Source organism: Diaporthe amygdali, assembly GCF_026229845.1.
Source record: "Diaporthe amygdali strain CAA958 chromosome Unknown NODE_33_length_508711_cov_65_296071, whole genome shotgun sequence".
Classification (NCBI taxonomy): domain Eukaryota; kingdom Fungi; phylum Ascomycota; class Sordariomycetes; order Diaporthales; family Diaporthaceae; genus Diaporthe; species Diaporthe amygdali.
This window is the reverse complement of record NW_026517053.1, coordinates 1-16,434: the sequence shown is the minus strand read 5'-3', so window position 1 is coordinate 16,434 and position 16,434 is coordinate 1. Positions and strand designations below refer to the sequence as shown.

Here is a 16,434-nt window from a genome sequence, read left to right as displayed (position 1 = left end):
GATATGAGATTGCGGTGCAGCCCGGTGTATCAAGTCGGGTGAGTTGGAAGCAGACGATGTTTTCGGTCAAATGGACATCGCGAGGATGTCATATGTCGGGCTCATCCGGCAGGGTCTGCTCAGAAATCTAGCAGCACGATACCTAAGGAATGGGTATCTCCACAACAAGATCAGTCATCTGAACCACCGAGTACACCCATACAAACCAAGCTTTCACCCAACAGCCAGACCGCCTGTCGCGGCATCTTTTCCTCCTTGCGGCTTGTGGAAGGAAAAAATACCTAGGTAGAATTCTCCACGCGATCAATACAGGGTGCAACCGCAGCCCAGGATTAATAGACTACCAAGGAACCTGACAATAGGTCAGGTATTGATCGACCCGTACTGTATGTCGGTCGACATGGATTTTGCATGTGGCCTTGACCTGCAGGAGAGCAGGGAGGCATGGCGTGGGAGCAGAATGCATCATCCGTGGGGCTCACCTGCGCAGAACATCTTATCTCGGGACTTACACCAGGGGGAGGCCAATCAGACACGGCGACCCAAGCACACGTCCCGGGCCCGCCCAATAGATAAGCCCCTCCAGAGCATGATGGAGGGGCATGCGGGTTCATTGGCAGGCTGTCTCTGACACATTTAGGCTTTTAGGGGTCCAAGGAGCCGGATCAAGGCCTGGCCTGCGACTATCTGCCTCTCATGAGGGCATTGGTATCTACGACTGCGACCATCTACAGATTCTGGGACACGGATGCGTCCTCTGGTCGGTCATGCGCCGGTGCCGCTCTGCCTCACCAAAGACCAACAGAGCCATCAGCTCAAACCCCGTGCCCGCGCTGGTTGGATATCGTGACAGCGCAGGCGCATCTAGACGTGCCGCGGTTGTTACGCTTGGAATGTGCGACAGGTGCGAGCAACTACGCACGATTCATTTCGCGTCTGCCTCTCTCCTCTTTGCCACGCTCTGTAAGCAATCTGAGGCTACGATGGGCTTTCCAGCAGCACGCTGTGCTCAGTTCGTAGGGGTGACTGGGAGTTGACGGGATCAAGCCCAATGTTTGCGCCAGACCCCTCTCTGACTGCCCGTATCAGGTTGCGTCGCCCGTTTTCTGTTTTTTTCTTTTTCCTGTAAATGATCTCACGATTCGAGCCAAGCTAGAGGTTGTCGACCGATCCCAGTGACTTTTTCATAAATATCTTGCAACTCTTTCCTGGGCTCGAGACCAGGCTGTGTCAAGCCACGCCACCAAAACACCTGCCTCCTGAGCAAATCGCACGGGATCAGGCTCTGAGCACGCGCCGTTTTACCTGTACTTGCTCCATTCCATCGTCACGAGGCCAGTTCCAGCTGTGAGAAAGACATCCGATCGACGGCAATTGAAAGAGCGCATAGCTCACCAGCCGCTAGATATTGTGCCAGAGCAAAATGGATTCCTTGTCGTCTCCTCCAATCGACAGCCCCGAGGGTAGCAACGTCCTCGACGGCTCGACGGCCCCTACGACGCCAGAAGGCAGCTACATGTCCAGCCCGCTATTACGTCCACAGGTTCTTGAGGCACTTGACATGGGCATTACCCAGACAAGGCCGGTTCGCAATATTTGTTGCGTCGGTGCGGGATACGTTGGTAAGACACAGCAGGCCGTTGATGATGATGCACCAACGACCAATTACTGATCGACGTTGGCTGCAGGCGGCCCCACGGCAGCAGTGATCGCTTTCAACAACCCACACATCCGCGTGACAGTGGTCGACCTCAACGAGAGCCGAGTTCGACGCTGGAACAGTAGACACCCCCCGATCTACGAGCCTGGCCTCGTGGAGATCGTGCGGTTGGCCCGAGACGGCGCGTGGGAAACAAAATTCGTTAACGACCCCACGACAGCCGTCCACGTTGATGATGGAAAGGCCCTGGCAGGTGCATCACCAGCCAGCCGGGAGATAATCGTGCCGGCCAGACAGCCGAATCTCGTCTTCAGCACCCAGGCAGGCCAATGCATCTCCGAGGCAGATGTCGTCTTGATCAGTGTCAACACGCCAACTAAGACGCGCGGCGCGGGGAAGGGATGTGCAACAGACATGACGGCGTTTGAAGCAGTCACCGCTGAGATCGCACGACACGCAAGACCGGGCGCGATCATTGTGGAGAAGAGCACTGTGCCGTGTCGGACAGCCCAGCTGGTACAGGAAACGGTATGTTACAAGTACTATCGGCGAGAGAGTCAAGACGCAGTCGGCCACTGACCCGCGAGACTCCCTGGTAGATGGCCGTCCACCGCCCTGGCGTGCACTTTGAGATCCTCTCGAACCCCGAATTCCTGGCAGCCGGCACGGCTGTACAAGATCTTCTCTACCCAGACCGCGTTCTCATCGGCTCCTCGCCCACTCCATCAGGCCGGAAAGCCGCCTCGGCCCTTGCGTCAGTGTATGCAGGCTGGGTGCCACGCCAGCGGATTATAACCACTAACGTATGGTCCTCCGAGCTCGCCAAGCTGGTTGCCAATTCGATGCTCGCGCAGCGTATATCCTCGATCAACTCGATAGCAGCTGTATGCGAGCAGACCGGCGCGGACGTGGACGAGGTCGCAACTGCGATCGGTGTTGACCCACGCATCGGCAACAAGTTTCTCAAGGCAGGCATCGGCTTTGGCGGGTCATGCTTCAAGAAAGACGTGCTGTCGCTCGTGTACCTGGCGCAGAGCCTCGGGCTGGACGAGGTGGCAGAGTACTGGAGACAGGTCAACGCCATGAACGAGTACAGCCGGAACCGGTTTGCGACACGGGTAGTGCGGTGTCTGAACAATACGCTGGTTGGGAAAAAGCTGGCTGTTCTGGGCTATGCGTTCAAGAAGAACACCAACGACACGCGTGAGTCGCCTGCGTTGGAGATTATTCGAACATTACTGGATGAAGGTCCCAAGGAGGTTGCCGTGTTTGATCCGTGCTGCAATCCGGCCACGGTGCGCGACGAGATCAAGCAGCTACTAAGGGGCTGCGAGGGCATTGAAGCCGGCCGTATATTAAAGGAGGATGGCGGGCCATTGGCCGTGTATGAGAGTGCCTACGAGGCGTGCGCGGCTGCTGATGCTGTCTTGATCACGACCGAGTTTGACGAGTTCAAGAACGGGCCGGGCAGAGCCAGGATTACTCCTAACCCTGCGATCATGAGCACCACTCTCTACCCGTCCAAGTCTTCACCACAAAAGGCGCCCGGCACATTTGACCCTCGACCTTTTGAAACGACAGAACCGAGCGAGCTGCAGTTGTTATCACTTCGCAAGTTCCTGCTCAAGTCACTACCAGTCACATCGCTGACCGCGCCTGGCTCTACATCTGCATCTCCGTCGTCGCCATCCAACCCCCTACAGAGGTTCCATGCTGAGCCAGCCTGCGATGTTAGCTGCCCCGACTGCAACCTCGAGAAGAGCGGTCACATACCGAATGAGCAATACAAGCCCAAAGAGAGGGTGGATTGGGCTAAAGTCAGCTACCACATGAAAAAGCCTAGATGGGTATTTGATGGAAGAGGGGTGCTCGACGTGACGGAGATGGAGAGGCTCGGATTCCGGGTTGAGAGTGTCGGGAGATAAAGCTGTGAGCTATTCACGCAGCGGTCCTGGTCAAACTCACCTGTGCTTGCATTCGTAAAGCTGAGTGAGGTCATTTCGATGGCATGTGTTTCCTTTACATCATTTGTCTTGCGTTCTTTTCCGTCTGAAGTTGAGGTTTTATACCCCTTTGTGCAGCGTCTAAAAGATGTTCGACAATAGATTGGATAGAACGGTCAAACCTAGCTCTAAATATAGTTTTCCCAGCAGACAATTCTTCACATCTCAGAGTACACATAGACTAATCCCACCTACCCATCACAAGCACAAGCGATGTAGTCGGTCCTCTAACGAACGGATGAGGCCACTGCTCAGATTTGTGTGTGATGCGAAGAGCGACACAGACCAGTGTTTCATGCAAGTGATTCCCGGTGGGGTTTGATCCTGGTTCCGTCCCATGTCAGGCTATATGCAGACAGTTATATGCCGTACAGTGGTGCACTCCTGGCACTCTAATCCCTGGCGATGACATGCCGTGCCAGACTTTCACCTCAGGGTTCCGAGAACAAGGCCCGGAGCCGTCACACTCGACGTCATTCTTCAACATGGTGGAAGTGATAAACTGTGTGTAGACACAGCCCACAACCCACCCACTTTTGAAGGTTAGAGCACGCTCCAAGATGTGATTACAAGCTCGCCCGACTCGCTACCCACTTCCCAAACTAACATCTTCGTTTGCTACTTTTCGCCAAAGCGACCAAAGTCCAACTGGAATAGGGATCCGACCTCTCCAAATAATGGGCTCCTCATCAGGCCTTGCGGGGCTAAAGTGCCTCCAGTGGATATTCCGTGGCATCCAGTTCGTGTGCTCAGTCGTCATATTGGGCATTTACTCATACTATCTCGCATCCATGGCCAGTCACAAGATAACCATCTCAACGAATATAAAGGCCATAGAAGGTATATCGGCTATTGGCACCGTATATACAGCCCTCGGCTTGCTATTTGTATGCTGCTGCGCAGGATTTCCAGTTTCCTCCTTCATTGCCATCATTCTGGATGTCGGACTTATCGCCGCGTACATTTATGTTGCTGTTGGCAATCGCGACGGGGCCAGCTCGTGCACCGGCAGCAACGTAAACACTGTCTACGGTTCTGGGGCGGGGAGTGCTACTCCCAGCTCGAGTGGATCAGGGAATAGCATCGCCAACATCCCGGTGAACGGACTGCCCACATTCCAGATAGCTTGCAGGCTGGAGACGGTATGCCTTGCCGCTGCTTGTATCGCCTGGTAAGTAATCATACGCTATGGAGGACAGGGCTTTAGTCTGTCATCATATGCTCTAGGCCAAATGTGAATGGAATTAACGTATGTACTCGACCTACAGCATCTTCTTCGCACTCTCTATCCTGCTAGAGATCAGCCTCAATCGCAACCGCCACAGAGCATCCCGCCCTGTTCGCGACGCTGATGGCGAGTACATCTCCAAGTCAGATTACTACGGACAGGGTGCACCTCCCCAGCGTCGCCAAGGCCTCAGACCATTCCTGGGCGCACTCCCCTTCCGCCGTCGCGAGCCTGAGGACCCGGATGTGTTGCCAATGCACCAGCAACCTGGTCAAATGCAGACACGGCAGGTCGAGACTTGGGGGGAGGTCGTATCCCTGCATGACAGTGATCGGCTGTACTTTAATGAAGGCGAGGATCGCGATGAACATGGACCGCCTGTGCAGTTCACATCAACGACAGCACCACGCCCGGCCGCGAATGAATACAACGAGGGCGAGATATCCGATCGGGAATACAACCTATACCAGGAGGACGAAAGGGGCAATGACAATAGCGAATCTGGGCGACGCACCAAGCAAAGGGAGAGCAGGGCTGCGAGAGCTGAAAGGTTTGCGGCAGCTTGAGCAGGAGCTAGCCTTTACTGTCTCATGGGTCAGCTGAAATAAATGGCGTGAGCGTTGTCAGTACTTGCAATTTTTTTAATTTTTTTTTGAAAAGGGTGGCCTCGCTCTGAGCGGAACAAGAAGCCGCCTTGTGTCGAACAGTAACGACGAATGAGTGTCTTTAAGGCAACAATTTCCACGCCGACGTTAATCATGGTAACACGAAAGGCCAAGTTGGCCAGATGAAAATGATATCCTTATACCCGTTTCCATGAAAGATTTGAGTCAGCTAGCATCAGTATACAAATTGCAACTCGTAATTCAATTGCACTGACTGCTTCCACATCTGCTTCTAGGCTGTTTGTAAAATTTGATTTCATGTTGTAGTGCCTGCCCTCTTGCAAGAGTTATTTTATGCTAAATGCTACTACTTTTAATCACGGTATAAGATGTTGTAGAAGAGAAACAACCCAAATGAGAACTTGACAACATTAACTACCGCCCTGAGAACAGCTATTAAAGCTGTGTAGAAGACATCTAAAGACGCCCGGTAATTGTTAGGTAGCTGTCGTTCGGAGAATGAGATCCAGCAAGTTTCCAAGTCGCTGGGGACCCTTCCCTGACTGTGGCAAAGTTAAAACTGATATGTTCCTTGGTTGTGTGATTCATAATGAGTCTTCTCAATAAGCGTAAACATCATCAAAAGAGCTTCTGTAATGAAACACGGGAGCCACATCCCAGAGACATCGAGGAATACCTCAGATTTTCGCTGGCTCGATAGGCAGATGGCCCTGAACGTACGCTCCGTGGGTCTACATAGGAAATGGCACAGTTTCAGGTTGCCAATAACAGCTCCCTCATCCTAACAACTATCCAATTTACTCACTAGTTTAAAAGAACTTCTCTTAATTTCTCCCAGTCGTACTTCGAACTTTAGTTTGCACCTAGAACCCAGTTCTCAGCCATTTCGTACTTCAGGCCTAGGTCGCAGCCAGTTCGTCTCCAGTTCGTACTCAGGGACTGACAAAGGTCTAATCAGAGTAAAGTCTTGACTATTTTAAAGTAAAAGAATATCTCTTTAAAGTTTCAAAATACATAAAAGAATATTCCAAATGTCTTCGGATTTCATGGTACAAAAGTTTGTGGGTTGTCTAAAACAACAAAAAAATGCAATTCTTCTCTCTCGCCGGGAATTGAACCCGGGTCTCAAGCGTTGCTGCTTCCTGGATGGGCGATGACAAGCTTGCATACTAACCACTATACTACGAAAGAAGTTTCTTTGAATCCCAGTCTGACTGGGGTAGCTGGTGGGCTGTTGGAAAATCTTGGCTGGTTTTAGGATATATGTTCTTCAAATGATTGTATTTTCTTTCCTTGCAAATCATCTCTTTTCACTTTCAAATAACGTAACATTTTTTTAGTCTTTATATAAAGTTGTATTACAATATATTTTTTTTCTTATTTTCAAATGTAAAAGTAGTATATAATTATTATAATCAATGAATAATTGAATCTACTTCAAAAGTTTAAGGATATCCACTTCAACTAGAACATCCACAAGCTGTTATTCCCTAACGACTGTTCAGATGCACATCACAATAGAAGGCGAGTCATTCCAAACCGCGTACGCCGAATACCGGGAAGTGGGAGCCAGTCTCCAGCATAGAGTACATTATATATACACTGTCAGCTGCACTTGTTGTGGAAATGCACATCTGCTCAGGGCATTCATTTGTACACATCCAAAGTCTGTTCGTTTACATTCATCATCAAATTACCTCTTTAATTACAAGAACCCTTTGACTTCATATCCGTAAATATGCAGTTCAGCACTCTCGTCACCTTCCTCATGCCCCTGGCTCTCACTCAAGCTGCCACCTGGAACCTCTCTGGTACCTGCTCGGCGGATCTTACTTGTGAGATCGATACTCAATACACGGCCCCGGAGCTACCCGCTGTATGCGGCAACAGGAATGGGCATTTTGCTGGGACTGGTACCAATGGAAAGACTAGCTGCACGCCTGCAAACACCAAGTGCACATACGTGTGGGAGTGCTAGGACAACTCGTGGTTGCTCATGTATGAGTGAAATATGAAGAGCAAGTTTGAATCAGATAGGCAGAAAGCCTACCCCAAGCCCAGTGTGATGAATTATGCGGACTAGGAACAGACGTTGAGGGCTTTGGAAGGATGGAGCCTGGTTGGCAATTAGTGGCCGGTGAACTTGGGGACTGAGTGACAAAACCAACCTGATCTAACTGGAACCCTCGCTTGCAACGGGCTTGAATGCCTTACATGACTCAGGGACAGTGATTAGCAATATCTAAGGGTCCCGCTTTCCACATCAACTACGCAAGAATGACCTGTGAAAGCCTGAGAATTAGAGAAATTAACATGTCATCCTAACAATAACCGATCCTATATGAAATCTCTCAGAGTTGATCTTGTTACAGAGAGAGTCTTTCCATATTATCAACTTCACCACAACCCTATATATGTTGCAAGTTCCCAAACCAAAAAGACTACGTAGAATACAGAGTCACTGCATCTGCACTGTTTCAGTCTTGCTCAACATACACGTACAGTTTTTAAACACCTTCCTTACATCAATGATATGTATATATACATAAAAAATCTCAGAATTAAACCTTGGATACTTACTGGCATAAGCTGGAAACTTACTCATATTGCCGTATAGACACTTGCTTAACGACAGGTACTGAAAAAATAAGCTTAAAAGAGATGTAGAAAATAAATGGTCCCGGAGAGGATCGAACTCGCGACCTTGGCATCACCGATGATTCCCATTCAGGGAATTATTAGTACCACGCTCTAACCAGCTGAGCTACGGGACCATTTGTTGATAAAAAGCAATGGAAAAGAGTATTATAATGTAAGGATTTTGTAAAAAGATCGAGATCAAACTTCGTCTCTATAGATAAATTTTTAATTAAAATCATATGTTAATATTCATGATACTTTTAGAGCAACACATTTTTATAAGTATAATTGTAATATTGTGTTATTATTATTCTAGTTTTATCTAATTATAAATTACTTTAAAATATAAATGCTTCTGGCTGTGACGGTGGAACACGACGGGACTGGTATGACCAGAGGCGGCTGCGCCATAGACCACCACTTACAACCGCAACGCCCTTTGCTCCCAACACAGGATTTAAAGGCAGCCTTCTCTTTCTCTCTGTTTCGTTAGCAGGGAAAAGGATTTCCTTAGAATTTCACAGCAATGAGCAACTTGAGAGCTTTGCCTCTCGGTATATCTGTCGTGACATTGCCAAGGGCTTTGATTATTACAACTCATTTGCGTGCTATCCGTTCAAGGAGCCCATTAGTCCGCCATGTTGCTTGTAAAGTAATGTAGGGAAGTTCTATTATTTGTCTAGTTTTCGAGGCCCTTGACGTCTTCACTGGCAGGCATTTTTGGCCTGTCCCATCGTTGAAAGTGTGTATGGAAATGTCACAAAAGCTGCTCCGTCTCCTAGGTCCGCAGATAAAGGATTGCAACTATAGTGCTCAACAGTAAGTACATCGGCAAACATCGAGGTTAAGTCCCCACGTAGATGACACTTCCATGCAGATGTTCAGCAATGAAGAGATGTGCCAAGGGTGCCCCTATCTTGCGGGCCAAGCTCCATCACAAAATCTCAACTTCCGTGTAATGCTAGTGGTCAATCTGCACACAGCCGCGATTGCGTAATCCGCTAGGGAAGAGTTGCTCCATGCCCATCACACGGTCTGCCGGCCTGACTCACGGTCTCCGTGTAATATTCAAAACTCGACACAGAACTCCTCCTCAATTTACCTTTCATGTGCAAGGCGCAACCAACCTCTTCACGGCACTGATACGCCTCGACCAAGCCGGAGGCTAGTGATGACCATGCGAGCGCAAAGCGACCAAGGTGTCTCGACCTTGCAACACACTCCCCTTCGCTCCGCCTATAGCCCCTCCCAGATCCTCGCCTACCTCCAGCACATCTCTTTCCCACTATCATTAGATTTCCCTCGCAATGCGCAGACGCTAACCCTCCTTCATCACCTGCAAATTACCACTATCCCATATGAGAACCTCTCACTGCACTACAACCCACACCATCTCAACGACATCGACCCACAGGCGTTGTACCAAAAGCTCGTCGGCCCGCCGAACCGGGGGAGAGGAGGGTACTGCTTCGAGACAGCAGTCTTCTGGCTGAACATCCTGCGCGGCCTCGGCTTCACAGCTTATCACAGCCAGGCCTCGATCCGCCTGCGTGACGGGCCGGTGCCCAGGGGCGACTTTGTTGGCCCGAGACATGTCGTGACTGTGGTGGAGTTTGGGAGTGAGCGGTGGGTGACGGACGTTGGATTCGGCGGCGACGGGATGACAGCACCGCTTCCGCTGCTCCACGAGCTTGAGGCCGGGCGTGAGTATCCGAAGCACAGGAACCTGGGATCGCAGGAGGTGCGGGTCACGCGCGGTTTGTACCCCGGTGTGGTGTCTGATGGAGAGGGCAACAAGGTCTGGTTCTACGAATACCGTAACCGTCCAGAGGACGAATGGAACCGGTACTATGCGTTCGGTGATCGCGAAGCTACATCTTGGGACCTGGAGTGTGCCAATTATTGGGTCTCGTCGCACCCTGAGAGCTTCCAGCGGAAGCAGATTCTTGTGGTCAAATTCCTTAGAGACCCTGGTGAACATGTCTGGAAGGAAGGGTCGATAGAGGCTGCAGACACAGCCGATTCGGGCACCATTGTGGTTCCAGAGGTGGGAACAGTTGGGAAGATCATGCTTGCGGATGGAACAATTAAGAGGAATCTAGGAGGCAAGACCGAGGTGGTTAAAGTTTGTCGCACGGAGGAGGAACGAGTCCAGGCTTTGAAGGAGTTCTTTGGGATTACCCTGAGTGACGCCGAGAAACACGGCATAGAGGGATTTGAGACGGCTTTGGCGTGAAATAAATTTGAAGCAGAAAATATGGTAAAATGCCCAAAACATTGCGAATATCGTCTTTGAAGGTCTTTCTACAAGAATGAGGCATGCTCTGAATCAAAACAACAACAGCAGCGCTTGAAGTGTGAGGCAGATTCTCTTTCACAGACATGCATCCTGATACAAGATGCCATCTAAGTTCGGGGTGCTCACTTAACTTAGATCTACTGTCTCGCACAGGTATTTATACCTCCAGGCTTTTATTCATCAGCTACATGGCCGACTTCTGCAAGCACCTGGATTCATTGAAGCTACAGGGAAAATGGATGCACCCATGCCCCTGAGCGTGGTTGTGACCCTCATATGGCGGCTTCCTGATTCCAACAGTCATGACTGTCTACTTGTGGGCAAGGATAGTAAAGTACTTCAGTGGCTTATGCAAGCCTGAATTGCCGGGTCATGATTCAGCTTCGTCAAGGAGAAGCTTGACGTGCTTTTGGAAATGGAGACCCGAAAATGCCTCCAACTATCCTCTGTGATTTCGTCAACCGAGGGTGACTGATGGTTTCGTCCCTAAATACCTCGTGTCTGAGTGAGGCTGTACGTATGGGGGTACCGTGTTGTCTCAGGTCAACAATGAGCGGGACAGTGGGAACAAAAATCCGATGTTTGTAGCTAGAGTAGCAGATCTTGAAATATCAAATCCTGAACTTGGTCATCTGAGCAGATCTAATGAGCCTTGGCGTCGAAAATCGCAAAGGCGGCGGCGATGACTTTGAAACGCATCATCGATGATTTATACGCTACAGAAACTGTCAATGTGTAATACCATAGCCAAAACCACAACGCTCTTTTGGATATCTATCTCCCTCCCAGTATAACAAATGCTTCAAACAGTCCACACCACAATGCAAGACGCCAGCCATCTTATGTCGTAATGTACGGCTCAAAGACACACATCTATCCATCCCGTCATCTATACACCATATCCTCCACACAGCGTCTATTTTTGCTCGAAACATTCAGTCCACGGATTCCCTCACTCCACCCCAGCCTCCCTCTCCGCCATCGTTCGCCCCCTCTCCCCGGTGACGACTGCTTCGCCACCATCCTCCACCTCCGTCATCTTGAGAGCCTCCTGCACGTCGTCCACAAACTGGCCCTCGCCGCCCACGAGGTCCACGATGCCGCTGCGCACCATAAGCTTCCACACCTTGCTGTCGGCCTTGCCCCGGTTCGGGCACCGGCTGAAGAAGACCCGCACACCGCGCTCGCGGTACGACCGCACAATCTCCTCGAGCACCATCGTGCCGGACCCATCAAGGGAGGTAACACCGTGGATATCGAACACGATGTTTCTGTTACTGTCCTCGTGGCGAAGGCGGGGCAGGGCGGGGTGGGCTTTGCCCGTGCCGTACATCTCCAAGCGTCTGAGCCTGGTCCTGAGCTCGCCTGTGTTGGCAAAAGTCAGCGGCTCAGGGATCTTGACGATCAGACAGCCCTCGACAAACTCGAGCCGTTCGGGGTGGTCTTCTGCGTTTTCGAAGCGCTGGGTGCCTGGGATGCGGCCCAGAATTTGTATCCTGGGCCGTGTGGCGTGTCGGATGACCTGCAAAAGCGAGACGCCGATACCGACAGCGATGCCCATGTTGAGAGAATAGAATATGGTAGTCAGAACGATGACAAACATAAGCCCAAGCTCGGGCCAGGCGCCGATGCGAAGGAAGAATGCGATGTCGTGAGGGGCTTCTTCAACTAGAGAATAGGCGACTACTGTAATAAGAGAGGAAAGTACGGGTTTCTGTTCGCGGTGTCAGATAAAGACTCGTGATAAAAGTTGGGCGTCAGACCCCGAGCTGATTTCACTCACTGGAAGGTAGTAGAAGTAGGGCAAGATGAAAAAGATGCAGATAACGGCCAGACAGCTCAAGAAAATGGAGCTCATGGGCGTCTTGCCACCCGTCTGCTTGTTCACCTTGCTCCTGCCGTAGCCACCGAAAGCAGGCATGCTCATGAAGCAAGCACCGATCAAGTTTGCTGTGCCCAGCGCCACGAGCTCCCGGTTGGGACTGAGCTGGATTCCGGGCACGTCTTTGCTGGGGCCTAGACTCTTGGCGGCGACAGAGGATTCGAAAAACCCAAGCAGGGCAATCAGAAACGAGGTGCCCATGGCGTCCCTGATGTGCGTCATATGAGACAGCTGAAAGGGCCATCTGAATGTGAAGACGTGGCCTGAGGCCGCCTTGATTTCGCCCATGATGGCAACACCCTTTGCCTCCCAGTCAAGACTGTAGCACAGAATAGCTGATAACACGACAACTATCAGACGGTCGGGTATGTACACCAGATTAGGATAGCGAGGCTGTAGCTTCTTTTTCATTTCCCTGCAAGACGTCAGCGTGATCCGATCTCAACCGGCGCGTGTGAAGGCTAATGATAGGCGAATCCTACCTGCAAGTCATGACTATAGCAAAGCTGACGAAGGATATGACGGCGGTGAGGACATGAACGTCGCCGGTATGTGTCAAGATAAAGGTCAGCTTGTCCATGGTACTACCATGGCCGACGTGGTCAGCAGCGAGCTGGGCTAGGCCTAACTCAGGCATCAACTGCTCCACAAAGATCACAAAGCCAATCGCCGAGATGAAACCACGCAGGAATGGCTTTGAGAGCACACTGTCGAGGAAGCCCAAGCGGAATAGGCCTGACAACAAGATGGTGGCGCCGGCGGTCCCAGCGATGACTCCGCATATCTTAGCATGCATGACGGCGTCGTCGTCACTGCCACGGCCAAGCTCCACGCTGCCCTTGACGACGCTCCCGACAAGCAACGACCCGGGAGCCTCAGGGCCGAGGATCATCTGGGGCGCGGTGCCCAGGATGGCGTACAGGAAGGGGTTGAAGACGAAGGAGTACAGGCCGTTGATTGGTGGGACGTGGGCGAGAGTATCGGCGAGGGAGAGGGCCATTGGCAGGTACATGCCGGCGATGGTGAGGGCGGCAATGAAGTCGCCCTTGAGGAAGGAGAGCTTGTACTGGCGCATCCATATCAGGGCCGGGAAGTAATAGGAGAGGTACCTGCAGGCGATGTCAGTGGCGGGCTCTCCCGTGGTTGGCCTTGTGTACGCACATGAAGGCGTTGTCCTGGACGCCATGCCTCTCGGCCAGCTCGCTGGACCTGCCCATGGTCTTTGTCCTCATGCGCTTGGCCCACCGCTTCCTCCAGTCGGGGGCGCCTTTGGCAGCAACATAGGCGACAACACTGTCTATTATGGGCAGGGAGCTCTCGGAGGAAGCCCCGGGCGAGGGCGCGCGCGAACCGTTTGCGGACGCGTTGAGAGAGCGGCTGAAGCCGTTGGTGGGACTCGAGGGCTGAGGAGAGAAGGTGCCGTGGCTACAGGGCCCCTCGTGGGCATGCTCGCGGTCCAGGGCGTCCCGGAGCAGGGCTGTTGTTTCCGACGGTGCTCTTGAATGGCCGGACCGCTTAGGAGGGGAGGAGTCTTGGGCAGCGGAGCTGCTCGTGACGTCGGGGGAGGGCGAGGGCGAGGGCGAAGGCAAGGCTTCGGGGCTGGCGGTGTAGGTCCTGCGCAAGCCGCTGGGGGTGGAGGGTGCGTGTGGGTTGGTGCCCGAGGGCGTTCGAGAGTCGTTGGAGGCCATGTTTGCTGGTGGTGGTGGTGGTGGTGGTAGTGATATTCGTGTCGGGTCTTTGTGTGTTCACATCACCGTCTGCGCCGTCGAGTGTTGCGTCGCGTAATCATGTAGGATCGGCGGCAGGTTCTCTCGTCTGTCTCGTGCGGTCTGGTCTGGTCGAAGAGTAAGGAGTGATAAGAGCAGAGCGGATGGCGAAGAGACGGTGAAGTAGGCCTATGCCGTTTAAATCATGCGCCTGTCGCGGACGGTTGGCTCGCCGAGTCAGACTGAGATCAGTTGCCAAAGACGAGTGGCAGCCGGCCAGCCAGACAACTAGAATGTTAGTCAATCAATCAATTCATCGAGAAAAACTGTACAGAATCGGGCGCTGGGTCGTCAGCCAAGCAAAGGTGCAGAGACACGAGGAAGGGAAACAGGGCGCGATGCCGTCTGTCCAATGTCCAAGGGAAGTTTGACTAAAAAGTTGGGTCGACGATGGAGGGGTTTCTGGGGGCATTTGTCACGCCTGGGACTTTTGGGACTTGGCCCGGGCCGCTCAACCCAACGTCGCCCCAACGCATGCCTTAGTCTACACCGTTGTCCAAACAGCCTGCGAGTCTGAGAGTCCCTCGGCCGCCAAGCGATAAACGGCGCCGGTCTCGCGGTGGCTTCCCGGCAACTGGGAAGGGCCACGGGCAACCAACCAACCAACCAACCAACCAACCACCAAAGCAGGCCAGGCTAACACCAGTCAGCTGTCATCCAAAATCACAGCCCCACCGTCTCACGGGCCAGGTCCCCAGCTCGAGCCCACGTCCCCAGTCCAAGATCTAGATGCAGATGCAGATGCGGATGCAAATGCAAATGCAAATGCAGATCCAGATCCAGATCCAGGTCAAGGGGCCCAAGCACGACGCATGGAACACAACTCTACTCTGGCATCCTGTCACCACGTCAAGCAGCACGGTGCAACGTGTCACAAGATTCAAAACCGTTCGTCCCTACCAATGAGTTCTCAATCGTCCCATTTTTAGACACAATTAACAAGCGGGGATCGTTATACGGCGGTTCCAAGCAACCACTATTTAAAAACCCCAACTTAGAATTTTACATTACTACACCTATACTACCCTTTCCCTATTACCCTAATAACTACTTTCCCTTAGCTATTTATACTACTTATAATAATAAGTATTTTTAATTTACAAACTAAATTTTTAAATCCCTTATTTTTAATTATATATAATTATAAGCAATTATTTTTATTTTATAATTTTTATAATATATATTTTAATATTATTAATATACTTATTTAATAATAAAAAGCCTTTACTTTTAAAAATAAAGCTTTATTTATAATACTTATTATTATAAAAATTTATATTAATAATAAGGAATTTATAGTTTAAATTATTAATAAAATTTATATTAAGCTATATAATAATATATATACTTTTTTTAATAAAACTTAAATAAGTATTTATTTACTACTATTAATTTAAAAACTATAATAAACTTTAATATATAATATATTTTTAAATTATTAAGCGCTTATTTATTTAAAAAAGCTATTATTATAAAACTAGTATTATTAAAATAAAAATTAAATTTAATAATTTTACTTATATATATACTATTACTATATATATTCTTTATAATAAAAAGGATATTAATTAATATTTAATATATATAAATAGTAAATTAATAAATTTTAAAAAGAATTATATTATTAATAAAAATAATTTTATTAAAAGTACTTATATAAACTACTATTATTTTAATTATAATAAAAGCTATTCCTTTATTATTAATAAGTATTATATAATATTTTATAATATTTTATTTAAAATTATATAATTAATAATAATAAAAGTTAAAAAAAAAAAAAGTATAACTTTTATAAATATAAAGTATTTTTTTATAATTTTAAAAAAAAGTATATTTAAAAAAGCAATAGCAATAAGCTTTAAAAATAGCTTAAAATTATTAATATAAAGATTATATATTATAAAGAAAGTATTATTAGTTTAGTAAAAAAGTATTATTTTTAGAAATATAATATAAATAATTATTTAAATAAATATTAATATTAAAAATAAAAGAATTATTAAAAAGCTATTATAAAGTAATATATTTTTATAAATAAAATTTAAAAATTAATTATAAAATAAAGAGAATAAAATAATTAAATAATAATTAATTATAATAATTAAAAAATATATTAAAATATAATAAATATTAATTAATAAAATATAAAAAAATATAATATATTAAGTATTTATATTTAAAGCTAAAATAAAATAAAACTAAATTAAAATATATATAATTAAATATAAATATAAATATTTTAAAATAGAGAAAAAAAATTATTTTAAAATTATTTTAAAATTTTATTTTTTAATTTTTTTTAATTTTTTTTATTTTTAAAAATTAAA

General features: G+C 48.5%; 5 protein-coding genes across 5 annotated transcripts; 4 read left to right on the top strand and 1 right to left on the bottom strand.

The window, feature by feature from the left end:
* Nucleotides 1–1,423: 1,423 nt before the first annotated feature.
* J7T55_002210 (uncharacterized protein) lies at nt 1,424–3,585 on the top strand (the record flags this gene model as incomplete). Its single annotated transcript, XM_053132736.1, has 3 exons — nt 1,424–1,622; nt 1,689–2,188; nt 2,260–3,585. The coding sequence occupies 3 exons, from the start codon at nt 1,424–1,426 to the stop codon at nt 3,583–3,585; spliced, it is 2,025 nt and encodes a 674-aa protein (XP_052989181.1).
* Nucleotides 3,586–4,340: 755 nt separating this feature from the next.
* Nucleotides 4,341–5,457, top strand: J7T55_002209 (uncharacterized protein; the record flags this gene model as incomplete). Its single annotated transcript, XM_053132735.1, has 3 exons — nt 4,341–4,503; nt 4,576–4,834; nt 4,932–5,457. The coding sequence occupies 3 exons, from the start codon at nt 4,341–4,343 to the stop codon at nt 5,455–5,457; spliced, it is 948 nt and encodes a 315-aa protein (XP_052989180.1).
* Nucleotides 5,458–7,255: 1,798 nt separating this feature from the next.
* On the top strand, nt 7,256–7,495 carry J7T55_002208 (uncharacterized protein; the record flags this gene model as incomplete). Its single annotated transcript, XM_053132734.1, has 1 exon — nt 7,256–7,495. One exon carries the CDS (start codon nt 7,256–7,258, stop codon nt 7,493–7,495), a length of 240 nt encoding a protein of 79 aa, XP_052989179.1.
* A 1,839-nt stretch (nt 7,496–9,334) lies between these two features.
* J7T55_002207 (uncharacterized protein) lies at nt 9,335–10,393 on the top strand (the record flags this gene model as incomplete). Its single annotated transcript, XM_053132733.1, has 1 exon — nt 9,335–10,393. One exon carries the CDS (start codon nt 9,335–9,337, stop codon nt 10,391–10,393), a length of 1,059 nt encoding a protein of 352 aa, XP_052989178.1.
* Nucleotides 10,394–11,408: 1,015 nt separating this feature from the next.
* J7T55_002206 (sulfate transporter) lies at nt 11,409–14,026 on the bottom strand (the record flags this gene model as incomplete). The annotated part of the gene is made up of 4 exons (XM_053132732.1): nt 11,409–12,170; nt 12,240–12,753; nt 12,821–13,447; nt 13,500–14,026. 4 exons carry the CDS (start codon nt 14,024–14,026, stop codon nt 11,409–11,411), a joined length of 2,430 nt encoding a protein of 809 aa, XP_052989177.1.
* Between the last annotated feature and the right edge of the window lie 2,408 nt (nt 14,027–16,434).